The following is a 15340-nucleotide window of genomic DNA, read 5'->3' on the forward strand; positions in this document are numbered from 1 at the left end:
ATTTTAGACTTAACTAGTGACTGAACAGTTTGAGAGAGAGACAGGAAACGTTTGGGAGAGGGAGACGGGTCCGGGGGGCTGGAATCGAACCCGGGTCAGCCGCGTAGCAGACGAGCGCCCTACCATTAGAGCCATAGTAGGGCCAAATCAAACTGGATTCTGTTGGGTCGATACACCAACTAGCATAGTAACTTATAGAGTTCCTTGCCACACGCAGCATCCACATACAGTTGGCCGTAACAACTAGACAGACAACTGCACCACCACCACCACATGCTTTAGGCTAAAAAAAATAGAAAGGCACTCGAAGAGTGCAGACCTCTGCCATGACATCTGAATTATCACGAACAGTGCTAAGTTACTCTGACTCTCACCCATTCCAAACAATACAGTATCACCACAATCAGTGACAAAAAACATATCAGTACTTGGTTAGCCAGACCCTGACCCATTCTGAGCATATCATACTGCATTTTATTTTGTATGAGAATAAAGTTGTATCTAATCTAATCTAATAATCAAAAGTAGTCCATAATTGTTTTTGTTGGGCTGCTAAAGGGGCTCTATGTAGGATTAAAAAAAAATAATCACTGTCCCGAGTCAGTCAATGCTTATTTTGAGTCATTAGTAAATGAATGATGATTCTTGTGACCACTTTGACGGTCCGTCCGCTGAGAACCCCACATGTAACTTTGGACAGAGTGGTCCGCTACGAGTGTCATGGGAAGCAGTTTTCGTACGAAAAATCGATTTACATATTCATATTCGTATTCATATTTGTATCAACTGCTGGCATTCTGTGATGAAAAACATTCTCACAGCGAGTTTATTTAAACAGCATTTTTTCATGACGGTGTAGATTTTGAGACAGGCATGCCACGGGCACCACGCAAAGTACATAATCCTACCTTGTGCCCCTTTAAATGAACCGACGAACTAAGGAAAAAAACATAACCTCCTTGGCTGAGGTAAGAATATGATAGGGTTGGTGTGTGTGGTGCTGGGCAGGGAAGCCGACAAGGGGGGACTAAAGTGGTCAGTTGTCACGGGCTCAGGCAGGAGGGGGCCCCAAAATTGGGTCCTCGTTGCATTGTATGTACTGAGTGAGGGGGTCCTTTCAGATGACTTTGTCCTGGGCCCAGCCAAAGCTCTCAGCAGCCCTGGTGCTGGGTAGCGTAGCGACTGACATTTTAATTGCTCTTCGTGGTGATCTCACACTGGTCACATGAAATATGGCCGAGTATTCCATTGCATCATTCATGTTCTTCTACCGTACTCTCTGTCTTTGATCTCCAATCTCTGTCATTGCTCAATGGCTAAATACAATCCCGCCTTCATAAACTCAACTGAACCAACCTTCTTGTATGAATGAATGGATTTTTGTAAGCTACTTGACACCTGAATCCCCCCCAGTAAAGTTACTCTACTCTACTCTACTATGAGAACAACTTGGAAGGTGCACTCGGTTTTGAAACATTAATTGTTCAAATTCCGCTAAGTGCATTCAAACATACAGTATCGATTGAGGTTTCTTTTGCAGTTCTGTTTCTCTTTCCTCTGTCTTTCTCTTTTCGACTCTGCATCCACTGTTCTGTCTCTTTGTCTCTCTCTCACACACATTCTCTCTCTGTCTCTCTCTGTCTCTCTGTCTCTCTCTCTCTCTCTCTCTCTCTCTCTCTCTCTCTCTCTCTCTCTCTCTCTCTCTCTCTCTCTCTCTCTCTCTCTCTCTCTGCCACCCTGCGTTTGTGTGTTATTTCCGTAACATTGGTAGGGAGACCTGCAGTGATTCAGAGGGAGAGAGCGAGCTAGGGAGCACAGCAGTAGAAAGAGAAAGAGGGAGGGAGCAGGATGGACAGAGCCAGCACCTGTTCCGTTTGAGTTCAAGTGAGAAGTCACCACCTGCGCTCTCACAATGAACAGGTGCAGGCTGTGTTATAGTGCCACAGAGGCACTCAGTGTTGTGACTGACTGTGTGGTTTTTATGGCACGCCAGTGACTCAGCCTATCACATGTGACCAAGTGATGTAAGGGGGGAGTAATCGTTGGTGCCTTGTTGTGGGACGGTGGGGCTTTGAAAGAGAGGATCAAAAAGTTTGAAACTCATCTACTCGCATAACTTTACATATTACCTGGGCTCTAAATGAGCACCATCCTACCGGCCAAATGCTGGTGGAATTTCAGTTTGGGTGCTAGAAAAGACCACCTTACTAGCCACTTTGACCCATTAGTGGGTGTGTTTGGCTGTGTAAGATTAATATTTACTAGCCATTTTGGCTGCTGGTGAAAAAAAGTTAATTTAGGGCCCTGATTGCCTTACAAATACATTAGCATATAAACATATCTATATGCATACCAAACATATCAGTTATCATCAAAAAAGGGGTTCCACGCGCTTCTGTTTTTACATCTGGTGCATCAACGGGAGGGAGGCAGGTAATCTTGAACGAAGAGAAGACACCGGAGCAGCTCAGATGGGATGCTTTTTCTTTTTAATTCAAGTGCACAACATGTGCACAACAGAAAAAGCATCCCATCTGAGCTGCTCCGGTGTCTTCTCTTCGTTCAATATCAGTTATCATATCAGATTACCCATATGTCAACACTGTACGAGCCCTTCTATCTTATGGAGCTTTGTGCCTAGCTCCTATATTCCTTTTACGCTCTGGTTGCGATGGCAGGGGCGGTTTGATTGGTTACAACTCAAGTGAAAGCGAAAGCCCAACTGGGAAAGTCCAACTCCCGTTGTCATTGTGACACAGCACTCCACAGCACTCCACAGCACACAAGTGCACACTGCACACAACGGAATTTCATTTATGTCTCACCTATGCAAGGTGGCAGGCCCCAATGGCTCCCGAAATGTAGCAGTGCCGCGGGACGGTACCATGCTCAGGGTACATCAGCCATGGAGGAGGATAGGGGAGAGCACTGCTTAATTACTCCCCCCACCAACATGGCGGGTCGGGAGTCAAACTGGTACATTTTGTGCTTCAAGTCTGATGCCCTAACCGCTTACCCATGACTGCCCTACCGCTTACCCATGACTGCCCTATGATGCCATATGACTTCAGTGATGTTCAAACACAGTTGTGTGAATGTAGCCTGGTTATTGCCAGCAATGCACAAATCACAAGAACGTTTTAATCTTTGAACCGTCTATTTATTTTGTCATAGGGGAGTATGTAATTTATCATGGTCAATCAGTTTATTAAGCTTTGTGAATGTCTGTCATTATGCAAACGTCTCCCACAGCCAAACCAAAACCTTTCCCTGTTCTTCGTCTAGAATAAACTTTAATTTTGCCATGGTTTCCAGCTATTAACCCGTTCAGACATGGAGTTATAAATGTGCTGTTACCATAATGGCAATGACCAAGTCGTAGTGCATTACTAAAGGGCCCTTTGTTATTTCATAGTATTGTAGTTATACAGTAGTTAACTCTTCGATGACTGTTACAGCATGCCACTGGAGGTACGGCGTGCATTAAGGGGCTACGTGTACTGGAATAAGCATGCAATTCAGTATGTGAATTCCTTATCTAGTGTCGAGTATTAAGTTATCTGACAGTATCTATATACTGTAGGTCTATATGTTATCTTATGTTCTATAGGTCTGTATGCTATTACTTTCAACACTTGGCATTCGGTAGTGGAATTAGTTTTACGTACGTCACTCTGCATTCACATTTCCAGACATTCACATGCTTACTACTCCCTGCCCTTGGGCTATTACTTGTGCTTAGTGAAAGAATCACAGCACACAGTATTTCACTGAGCTCGACAGCTGAACATATAGATATGGCCATGAATCTGTCGTGGGGTTAAATTGAATTATAACTCACTTTGTCACATTGTGTTATTTTTTTCCTAAATATACGTTATGTGTGCTCTGTCAAGTACTCATATTGGTTATAGCTATCGGCAGGACTACACTGGGAGCAAAAAAAGGTCCGGGAAATTTGGGTGACCCCTTCTAAATTGTGGACCAGTCTACAAAAAACCCGAACTGCATGGCCTCACACGTATCGCTTGAACGCCAGATTACCATTCTAGGCCTGGCTATTGGTCACTGAAAGCAGAGTGCTAGGAGGATCTACAGTAGGAGATACGTGTATAGGTTACAATACGGCATGCTATAGTAAAATAACTAGATAACTAAAATATTTTCATTGTGCCACTGTCAGAATTGCTTTGATGTTGTGGTCCATAAATCTTTAGGTGATTGCTGTACATATGTGGGAGGGCGGGTTGTTGATGCGTGTAGGTGTGTATGTGTATCTCTGCATCATGTTTGTATGTGTCTTTAACCCCTTAAGACACGGCATTATAAATTAGCCTTTACCAGAATGGCAATGACCAAGTCGTGATGTATTACTAAAGGCCCCGTGCACTGTCATAGTCATAGTGCACTGTCATAGTGCACTGTCATAGTAGTGTAGTGCTATAGTACATAACTTTCAATGTCTATTACAGCGTGCCACAGGAGGTGCGGCGTGCATTAAGGGGCTACGAGTACAGCGTAGCCGTAGTGCACAATCGAGTGAGTTTAGGTCGCTGTTTTGACGTCTTGAGTCTTGTGTGGGGGCTGATTGGCCGGCGGGGTCGCTCCGTGATCTGTGTCACGCCTGAGTCTCCTCTCCTCTCCTCTCCACTGGCGCACCGCAGGAGAAACTTCCCAGTATTTGCTGGTCAGCAGTGGAGGGGGAATGTGAGAGTGACAGGTGCAGCCACCCAAAATAGCCCTGGAGGAGTGGAGGGGCCTGCCCAAGACCCAAGGAGACAGGAGTGAAGAGAACAAGACCCACACTGAAAAAGAATGAATTGGACTTAAATCTTTTTTTTTTAAATAGACATTAAATGTATGGTGTGGAGCATTTTTAGGTAGTCATTATGAAAACCTGTGTTGCTCCTTCACAAACGTCTATGTTTTCCATGAATATTTGGCCTTCTTATTGGCCTGGGCTATTGGTTTTATAATTTCACATTTATGTGTAGAGTACATGAACGGGGTCCACCTTCAATGCCCATGGGCCCTCTGGAACTGTGTAATCGAAATATGTTGTTGTTTACTGTCCCTGAGATGATAAGCTCAGCTACAGCTATGGGTGGTAGACCACATAACACTTTACCACCTTGTGCTATTGCCACTTCTCAACCCTGGTATGATGGGAAAGGGAAATACTGTGAATCTTTAAATATACTATACTACTATACTGTCATGCTAACCCAGTAGATTAAAAATGCAAGAATTACGCCCGAGAGTGTGGCTTAAAAAGACTATAATGATAAAGACACAGGCCAAATTACATTTTATAATGGGCTGACATGGCATGATCATGGCATGATCATCTGTTTCATCAGTCATGATGAGGCAATACAAGTAGTCAGATACTGAGCACCAATTTATTGGCTGTTTTCTGTATCAGTCTTGCAATGCTTTGAAGTACTTTTATTTAATTTAACATTCATTTGCTCCCGAAATATTCACGGAAGTAATTGAAACTTAAAAAAATTGCCGGATCAATTCTGGAAATTGCCGGATCGATTCTGGATCGGCCATGCCCCGCATTGGATTGCATCGCCGAATCGATCATTGTTGACACCACTAGCAGTACCATTCTGGGCATGGTGGTCTAGACTGAGTGCTATTAGTAGATACCTAGCATGCTAGGTCAATGTTGTTTATTAACTATATGATTGCCTGCAGTGCTATGATTGTATGAGTGCCCTATTTGTCCTTATATTGTCTGTATTTACTAGTGCAATAGTAATAGAGATATAAAGTTAACTGAAGACGCTGGCATAATGTTGCAAATTTAGCTGTGAAATAAAATGAAAAGTGCAAACATTACAAGCTCATGCCAGACTTGTGTGTTTAGTGAGGATTGATCATAAGCCAGCCCTGGCCTGTCAAATTTCGACCTTGAACACTGACCTGAAATTTGGCTTCATTTTGTATTTGCATTTGGCTTCATGTTATATTTCTTTTGTAAACAATTCTAGGGCGAATAATGGCAGATCACAGCTGATTCTCATTTATTCCATTGACATATTGGAAACTAGTGTTGATTCTCACAGTAATATGGGACGAATGGGGTCTGCCCATTGATCCGACAGCCCATTAGTCCGACAGCCTGTAAGTCAGACAATAAGCAATACAGGAGCATCACGCAGCTACTGGGGTAGGCTAGGCTACACGTGGGCATGTCTTTTCAGACAAAAAATGCCTTTACTGACGGTTAGGGTTAGGAATTGTTCTGGTTGGGCATAGTTCTTACTTTTCAGAAAACTTAAAAGTGAATATTTAAAAACTTATGACGCTAAAATTACTGTATACTGACAGAACATGCGTTAAATGGCGGTTAGGGTTATTAATTTTTTAGGTTTGTTTGGGCATAGTTTTAGCATGTCTGGTCGGACTAATGGGCTGTCGAACTAATGGGACATAACCGGGACAAATTGCATCCCTACTATAAGCTGCATAGTACACAAATAGACTGTGGAAGACTCTTTGTTCTTGGCCTCCTGTGGCTCAGATGACATTTCCCTGCACAAAGGTTCGCTGACTTTTACTCTGACCTAACACTGAAGCTGTCTGAAAGGGCAACCCCCTTCAGATGAGGCTATCCCTCCTCTTCTGCTACGGTTGTATTATCGACTGGACTGGACAGGACTGACTGAGCGGATTGCCTCTCAGTCGACACCCTCATGCACACACACACAGGGTGTAGACCATTCTAGTTCTTTCCGTCCTTTCCTGCGGCCTTGTGACGAGAGGCAGGATGTCATCAATAATCAAAGCTTTTATTTAATATCTTGCAAGGTTAAAGCAAAGAAAGCTCCCGGACACTGTTCACATTTGCATGGTTTATTGCAACGTTTCGGTCTACTGACCTTCTTCAAGCTTGAAGAACGTCGCAGTAAACCATGCAAATGTGAACAGTGTGTGGGAGCTTTCTTTGCTTTAACATTGGTGACCCACTCCTACGCACTTGACCAAGGAGGTGTGCAAGAATTCTTCACTTATTTAATATCTTGCAAAAACAGAATTCATAATTTTGGGAAAGGCCCCTAAAAGCCTGTCTGTGCTGCCTGACAGCAGGGAAACCGTATTGTTTTTTTCGAGGGGAAACACAGAGGTCTAAAGTCAAAGGACAGAGGAAAGGATGAGAGAAGCTAGAATGACTTGCACCCACACAGTCCATTCTCATCCCCATCTGCTCGGTTTCAGCCATGTGTCTGCATCAGCAGTCGATGCTCTCTGTGCCAGTAATTGGAGGGGGGTTTGAGGGGGTGGATTCCAGTTCTACGTCAGCAGTGAGAATAGCAGGGGGATTTCCTTTCTGTCTCAAGAGAGCTAGGAAAGGGCTCTTATTTTGAAACTGTTTTAGTGGTTTATTGACGGTTTGTGCAGGGGCACAGCCAGAGGGGGGATGTCGTGATGATTATAAGGGCACCGACAGGGGGCCCATTGGAGGCTTTTACTGTATTATATTTAAGTGAAAGTGAAGTGAGAGCCCATCTGGGAAACTCCAACTCCCATTGTCATTGTGACACCGCACTCCACAGCTCACAACGTGCACACAGCACACAATGAATTTGCATTTATGCCTCACCCGTGCAAGGGTAGGTAGCAGTGCGACAGGACGGCACCATGCTCAGGGTACCTCAGTCATGGAGGAAGATGGCGGAGAGCACTGGGTAATTACTCCCCCCATCAACCTGGCGTGTCGGGAGTTGAACCGGCAACCTACAAGTTGTCTACAAAGTAGTCTAACCGTTTACCCATGACTGCCCAGGCAATGTTAGTATTGCTTTGCTAAATCTGAAAGAGTGCTAGCTGCGGTCTGTCCCTAGTCTTGTGCCCACTCACAGCATCACTGTGATGAGCATGTAAAAAGAGCTAGCTGAAACATTTACACCTGTGCTTTTCCATAGAAGGCCACAAAGGTTTTTTTTTAAAAAGCCACAAAGGCTAAAGGTGACCTTTGAGTAAAAAAAAATACTCAAAAAGATTTATCTAAGAATCTAAGAATATGAATATCTAAGAATAATCTTTTTCCTCAGTGACCCTGCTTAACTGGGAGTTCATTGTCTGCATCTTGGCACAGTAAACTACTGTGACAGCAGTTACTGTGTATGCAAACTCCTAGCTAGCCCCTTAGGGTTGAGAAAGCACGCAGCCATGAATAAGGGGAAATATTCAGCAGCAGGAAGTGGTGTAGCCTATTTTAAGTGCTGATCCATATGTCTCAGAGCAAAGGGCTTAGTCGGCGCTGGATTTTTCCTGTGTCGTCACCTTTGTCCTGACAGACACGCATTCACAACATAAACACCCAGTGACGCATTAACACACATTGCATTGCATTGCTTTGTCACAATAACACAGCACAGACACTCACGAGTCCCCCCCCCATCTTGCCTTAGCTTATAGCAGTGGTTCTTAACCTTTTTTCTTAATGCACCCCCTTCCCTGTGCCGAAGACAAGCCACGCACCCCCTCTCCAAACTTCTACCCCTGTATATGCACTAAAAAGTGATTTTAGTGATTCATTACAAATTCTTGCTTGAGAAGTGAATCAATACCTTCATTTATTTAAATGGGGATCAAAATGTGTTTCAATTTGGTTTTGATTTGGTCTAATTATAATGTTCCTCAGCAGAATGTTGGTCGCAACCTCAACACAAGCAAAATTCAGCGCATTCCCTGGGATCTCTGGCGCACCCCCAGGGGTGCCCGCACCCCAGGTTAAGAACCACTGGCTTAGAGTGTATTTATACCAAGCAGAGTTGAGCCCAGGAACTTAAAGGCTCTGTCTGCCAGCTTCTCAAGTGGACCCCACAGCCTGACTATCAGACTGTCAGCTGATGAAAAGATTATTGTCGAGCAGACAATGAAGATCCGCAGAGAGGTGACAGGATTCAACAGGTGCGCTGCTTTGCGGCGGCTACCTCTGAATGACCCAACGGATATTAGGCAATTAGTATCGGCATCTTGGACTCGAGTGTTATGGCTGGAACTGGGAGACAATTGTAGCTCTCACCAAGATTGACAACACAACGTCAACACATTGTGAAATTGGTCTGTCCATAGCAGTTGTGTCAGGTGTAGAACACTTAGGAACAGGCCCGCGCAGACAGGGAGGGACGAGCGTTTCAGTTGTGCACTCCCTGCACACAATGGAAAGTGGAGGCTCAGAGGGACAGAATTTGAACCCCATTACATTGTATGCATTGAGAGTTGGGGTCTTTCAGATGGTTTTGTCCAAGGCCTGGTGAAAGCTTTCAGCAGCCCTGCCTACGTATGGATACAGTAGTAGGCGTTTTCACAAAATGCAAATCATTGTGAACTCTGCTGATTGAAAAATAGAAAAATAGACAGACACGGTCCGAGACAGAGAAATGCATGGTACATTTTTCAGTGTAAAATTCAACACTTGAAAAGTAGGACCATCTAAAAAAGAAGCATTACCGTATAGGTATAAACCATATAACTCTTATGTTGAACTGACTCTGCAAAATGTAGTGAGGGGGTGAGAAACAGAGAGAGAGAGAGAGAGAGAGCAAGAGAGAGAGTGACGGCCTTCTTTCAATCAGCTGAATCTTTTTTGAAAATGCCTTCGAGTGTCATCTGATCCTGACGGCTGGTGTTGGAGCAGTGAGTCACTCAGTGGCTGGCTCTCTTGCTCTCTGGCTGGCTGCTTTTAGAAATCCCCACTAGCAGCAAGCAAGCAAAGCAAGCAAGCAAACACTCCATCTCCATATCAGGGCCAGAGCTATACACACGCACACGTAACAGGCAAGGCTGCAGTGCAAACAGGGGGAAAAAATTACATAAATCATGGATAAAATGCACTTGCTCTGTTCTGACGGTTGGAAAATAGAAGCCCCTGAAGTGCCTAGTACGTTACAGTGCCTATGGCCCTGGAGAGTTGATCTCTCAACTCTGGCAAATGTAAAAGATGGAAATTGTTACTTGAATTTTCTTCCCGTAAGGCTAACTGTATAAATCATTGTCAGCGTAGCGTACAGTGTAGCTTGCTGCAATACAGCCCTCTTTCAGAGCTTGCCAAAAGGTATATGAGTCTTTGTTACCCAAGTTCAGTTAATTAAGCTTTGATATATAAAATGCATTCACAGACATGTGTTATCCCTTACAATGTATGTACGTTCAACATACCAAGTGGGTTTGTTAATCCTTCATCCAGTATCAACAAGGGCTATGATGGTGCTTGCTTACATAACTGGCCCATGCTGCTCTCAATCTGCTCTCATCTATGTATGCAGTGAGGCAAGGAGATTTTAATACTGTACACAAACATTCACTAAGCAAACACTGAACGCTGATTGGAATTTGAACGCGGAATTGGAGCAAGTGTGGTGGAGGTTCTGAAGAAGGGATCGTATTTTTTTCTTCTTCTTCTTCTTCTTCACGGTGGGGGGTGGGTGGAGGACAGAGCGGGGTTGGTTGCTCTAGATTCTAGTAGATGTGGAGAGGGTGAGGGGGGACAGGACAGAGGTGACAGTTCTGGGCTGGTCGGTGATAAATGATTGGCCAAATAAAGATAAAGTGGTTCCACATGGGAAGACAAAACAGACGACAAAAAAAACCTACTACGTCATATGAAGTCAGTGGAATGTACGCACATCTTGTGCATAATGTAATGTGAGTATTGTGACTGAAAACAAAAAAAATAATTTTCATCTAATTAAATAAACAACAATTCATCTTAACCCATTAAGACACTGCCCTGGTTATAAATATGCTGTTACCAGAATGGCAATGACCACGTCGTGCTACATTACTAAAGGCCCAGTGTCATGTCGTGTAGTACAATAGGTTGTTTTTTTCTTCAAAGACTATTACAGCGTTTCACTGGAGAAACGGCAAGCATTTTGAGGCTACCGGTACATGACAAAAATGACATCATATGAAGTCAGTAGAAATATAGCTTCGTGTTTATGATATATGACTGAAAAAAACCCCTCAATTTCAGTTAATGAAATGAACAGCAACACAACGTCTTCAATGAGCCTCAAAATGTTTGACTGTAGAGATTGCGAGAAGGAGATGGGAGAGGGGAGGTGAAGAGAAGTGGGATAGTTCTAGGTGGATATACTTACATAATGACTGAGCAGGGGAGACAGCTGAGAATGCCCTGTGTCAGATGGGAGGTTAAGGAGGCGGGGGGTGTTTATTGGCGTATTTACACTCGCTGGCTGATGGACTGGCGCATGTGTGTTTCTCAGTGAGTGTGTGTGTGTGAGTGTTGGGCTAGGTGATTCAGTGTGCAGCCAGCTCCTTTAACAAAAGTACCCGCTGCCCCTCAACCACACACACACACACACACACACACACACACACACACACATGCACACACACACACACACACACACACACACACACACACACACACACACACACACACACACACACACACACACACACACACACACACACACACACACACACACACACACACACACAAAACACACACGCACACCGTCTATGCACAAACATTCATTGGTGTTTGTCCAATCAGTAGGTAGTGTAACAGGTTGTCACGTATGCTATTGCCTCTGACACTACGACCCCAGACTGTGGGCTCATACTGTGTCCAGTGTTTCCCAAACTTTTTCAGCTTTTGGACTTTATATTTTCGCGACCTACCCCCAACCACCACCGTCTTAACCTAGCAATGGATTTCTAGCAATTTTAGCAGACAAACTATTATTTCCAAGGCAAAAATAATATTTTCCATTAATAGTTTGTCCGCTCATATTGCTAGGAATCCACAGGACATCAAATACATCTATTAACCATACAAGTGAATACAAGTCCCTTTAGTTAGCGACCCTCCTTCAGTACCTCCGCAACCCGCCTAGGGGCCCCGAACCCCTGTTTAGGAACCACTGCTGTAGTCTATGTGTGGTCTCTCGTGTTATTCTGTCACACTGTCTATCATCATTTCTTATTCTCTCTCTCTCTCCTTCTTGTTCTTGATCTTGTTTTTTTTAGAACATATGGTGCCACAATATTGCCTTGTGTACAGTCAGAGGTGAAGGCCTGTAAGCACAATATGATGGAATGTATAGATGTATCTTTTTCTTTAATTTTGTTTTTCTTTAAAAAAAAAAAAAACTACAGGAATTCTGTAATAAAAGCTTTATAAGTCAGAGTCTCTCTCTCTCTCTCTCTCTCTCTCTCTCTCTCTCTCTCTCTCTCTCTCGCTCTCTCTCTCTCCCCCTCTCTCCCTGTCGCTGGTACCTCCCTGCATTTTTGCACGCTCCTCTGCATATCTGTCTCTCTCTCTGGCTAACTGTCTGTCTCTCGGTCCTCCTACCACAGGGTGACCTGGTGGTGTTGCAGTGCAGTGCGACAGTTGCGAAGGAACAAATTAAGCTGTGCCTCTCCTGCGAGGGTTTCGGGAACAGACTCTGTTTTCTGGAAACAACATCCAACGCTAAGGTGAGCCTGGGCAATCCCCGATGTCATCGCAGCATGTACACACACATGCAAGCACACACGCAAGCACACACACACACACACATACACACACATACACACACACACACACACACACACACACACACACACACACACACACACACACGCACACACACACACACACACACACACACACACACACACACACACACTGATGCACAGGCGTGCACTTGCACAGACACACATTTGCACAGATGTCTACGGTCATCTACCCTTAGATGTGCACAGATGTCAGATTTAGATAGTCCAAGCCCTACAAAACACTTAATTCAGCAAATAATCCTAATAGGATCAAACCAGATTATCTTAAAAGACCACTGGCTCATTTCAAACACTCACATAGTAATATCAGTGCAGGCTGTGTAAGTTGTAGAGAGCAGATGTGTCAAGCATAGGGCCATCAGAGGATTGAGTGGGGCCCCAGACATGTAGAGAGGGGGGTGGGGGGGTGTGAAAATGGAGCTGCTGTTGTTCATCACTTATGGCCTTGCATGCTCAGGGGCACCCAGGTTCGAATCCGGCCTTAGTCATTTCCCAACCCTATCCCATCGCTTTCTTCACATTCACTTCCTGTCCACTCTTCACTGTCACTATCGGAAATAAAGTCAAGAAATATCTTAAAAAAGAAGAAATTAAAATAAAAAAAAATGAATGAAGATGATTGACAAGCTATGCTGTTCCGATATGGAGCACAAATTTGTGATACTTGGCAATTATGTTACTGGTCCGTCCCACTTGAGATCAAATTCGCTGTATGTGGCCCCTGAACCGAAATGAGTTTGACACCCCTGTTATTGAGTATGTGACAAATAAAAACTGTACTTCACTGTTCACTGCACATTCTTCGTAAATTGTCTCCCAACTCCTTAGGCACTTTTGAATCCCGTGTCTGGATCTGACAGTAGAATCTCTCTGTCTGCCAGTTGTATTTAGCTTGGCTACTGATTTAATCCGATTCAATTATTTATGTGTAGCTGATAGCTGAAGTGCTTGTGCCATATCCACAGATCGTTTGAACTGGAATTGGAAAATAAGCTATTTTTCATTATTGGGAGTTCCTTTAAGACAGTGCTTCTCAACACTTTTTGAACAAACTCCCCCTTGACCTCACCATAAGCCTCTCAAAGCCCCCTTGACATCATTATAAACCTACGCCCTAAAGCCCACGGCACGGCCCCTAATATATTCAAAAAACAAAAAACAGACTAATGTCTGTTTGCAACTTAGCACCCCACCTCTCTTAGGTGTCTCATTCTCAACGCCCCCCCGAGGACCCCCTTTTGGGAGCTGTGGAGCCCCCGTTGGGAAACACTACTTTAACCCCTTACCGCAGAGCCTATGTTACAACCCTACTGCCACCAAAATTGTAATGACTAAGTCTTGATCTATTACTTAAGGCTCTCTGTAATGTCATAGTAATGTTGTTATGATGTAGTTGAATATTTTCAGCAAATAGTGAATAGGCCCATCAGCGACCCCATCTGCACTAAGAGTCTATGTGAACGAGACACACACAGATCACACAGACCACACAGCACTCATAACACATAAGTCCTATTCCAATCTGTAATTGATGTGTTGATCTGTAATCGTTTCGTTTTACTGTCCCTCTTCCTCCAGAATGTCCCCCCTGACCTGGCCATCTGTAGCTTCATCCTGGAGCAGTCCCTGTCTGTGCGAGCCCTCCAGGAGATGCTCGCCAACAGGGTGGACATGTCCGAGGTGAGTGAAACAACATGTGTGTGCGTGTGTGCGTGTGTGCGTGTGTGTGTGTGTGTGTGTGTGTGTGTGTGTGTGTGTGTGTGTGTGTGTGTGTGTGTGTGTGTGTGTGTGTGTGTGTGTGTGTGTGTGTGTGTGTGTGTGTGTGTGTGTGTGTGTGTGTGTGTGTGTGTGTTGTGGGTGACGTAATGTGCATGCTCTTCACTGTTTGCAGCAGTGGTGTAGTCTACTTTTTTGTGGTGGGTATACTGTCTATTTGAGCATTTGTGAGGTGGGTATACTGTATAGTGTATGTGTGCTATTCTAAAGAATGGATCAATCAATTTTAGGTGGGTATACTGAAATCCCTGAAATTTTGAAGTGGGTATACTGTGTATACCTGCCTTCTACGTAGGCTACACCACTGCATGCTGTGCATGCTCTTCGCTGTTTGCAGGCAAGATTGTATCCTCATCTAGATACAAGATGATCTGGTTGGATGGAAGACTGAAGAATGAAGAGGTCTTGGGTTTGGGGGAAGGTTTGCTTTGCGGGTCTGCCAACTGTAGAAATCTTGTTGGTGGTAGTGCGGTCACAGACATAAAACATGCATCGCTTCAGATGTTAAATGCTAGCTGTAGTGATCATCAGAAAACAAACGCCCAAACCCACAATGTATGCAATGTCTGTGTAGTATGAAGTTGAGATCTTGGCATCAGAATATGGAACCTCTGCCAGTTAGTTCATCCATCTATTATCTCTGCCAGCCAGCTGATCCTAATGAGCATTCCTCATCGGTCAGGTCGGTCAGATATACTGTAACTGAAATCGCTTTTGTAAACCCTTAGGGCAGAGCCTCTGTTATAACTTTATTGTCAACAAAATGTCAATGACAAAGTCTTCATCGTTTACTTACATTTAAGACTCCCTGCATTGTCATAGTGATGTTGTTGCGATGTAGTTGAATGTTTTCAGCAAAAAGTGAACAGGCCTGTTGACAGGCCCATCTGTAGCCTATGGGAATGAGAATACATGGCAGGATATCCACATACTTTATGACGCTTTATGAAGCCTTCAGCTTCAAAAGTGCTACTGAAACTAACAACAGTATATTGTCAGTGTACTCCTTTTTACA

General features: G+C 44.1%; 1 protein-coding gene across 2 annotated transcripts in view; it reads left to right on the plus strand.

Moving 5' to 3' along the window:
* Window positions 1–15340, plus strand: part of ryr1b (ryanodine receptor 1b (skeletal)) — a 112856-nt gene that overhangs the window by 4071 nt on the left and 93445 nt on the right. For both annotated transcript variants that reach the window (XM_063205390.1, XM_063205391.1), the window contains exons 2-3: window positions 12349–12468; window positions 14128–14229. In XM_063205390.1, the coding sequence (XP_063061460.1) occupies window positions 12349–12468; window positions 14128–14229 (222 nt within the window). The remainder of the gene's footprint in view (window positions 1–12348; window positions 12469–14127; window positions 14230–15340) is intronic.

The sequence above is a fragment of the Engraulis encrasicolus genome, chromosome 8 (genome assembly GCF_034702125.1).
Source record: "Engraulis encrasicolus isolate BLACKSEA-1 chromosome 8, IST_EnEncr_1.0, whole genome shotgun sequence".
NCBI classification, from domain to species: Eukaryota; Metazoa; Chordata; class Actinopteri; order Clupeiformes; family Engraulidae; genus Engraulis; species Engraulis encrasicolus.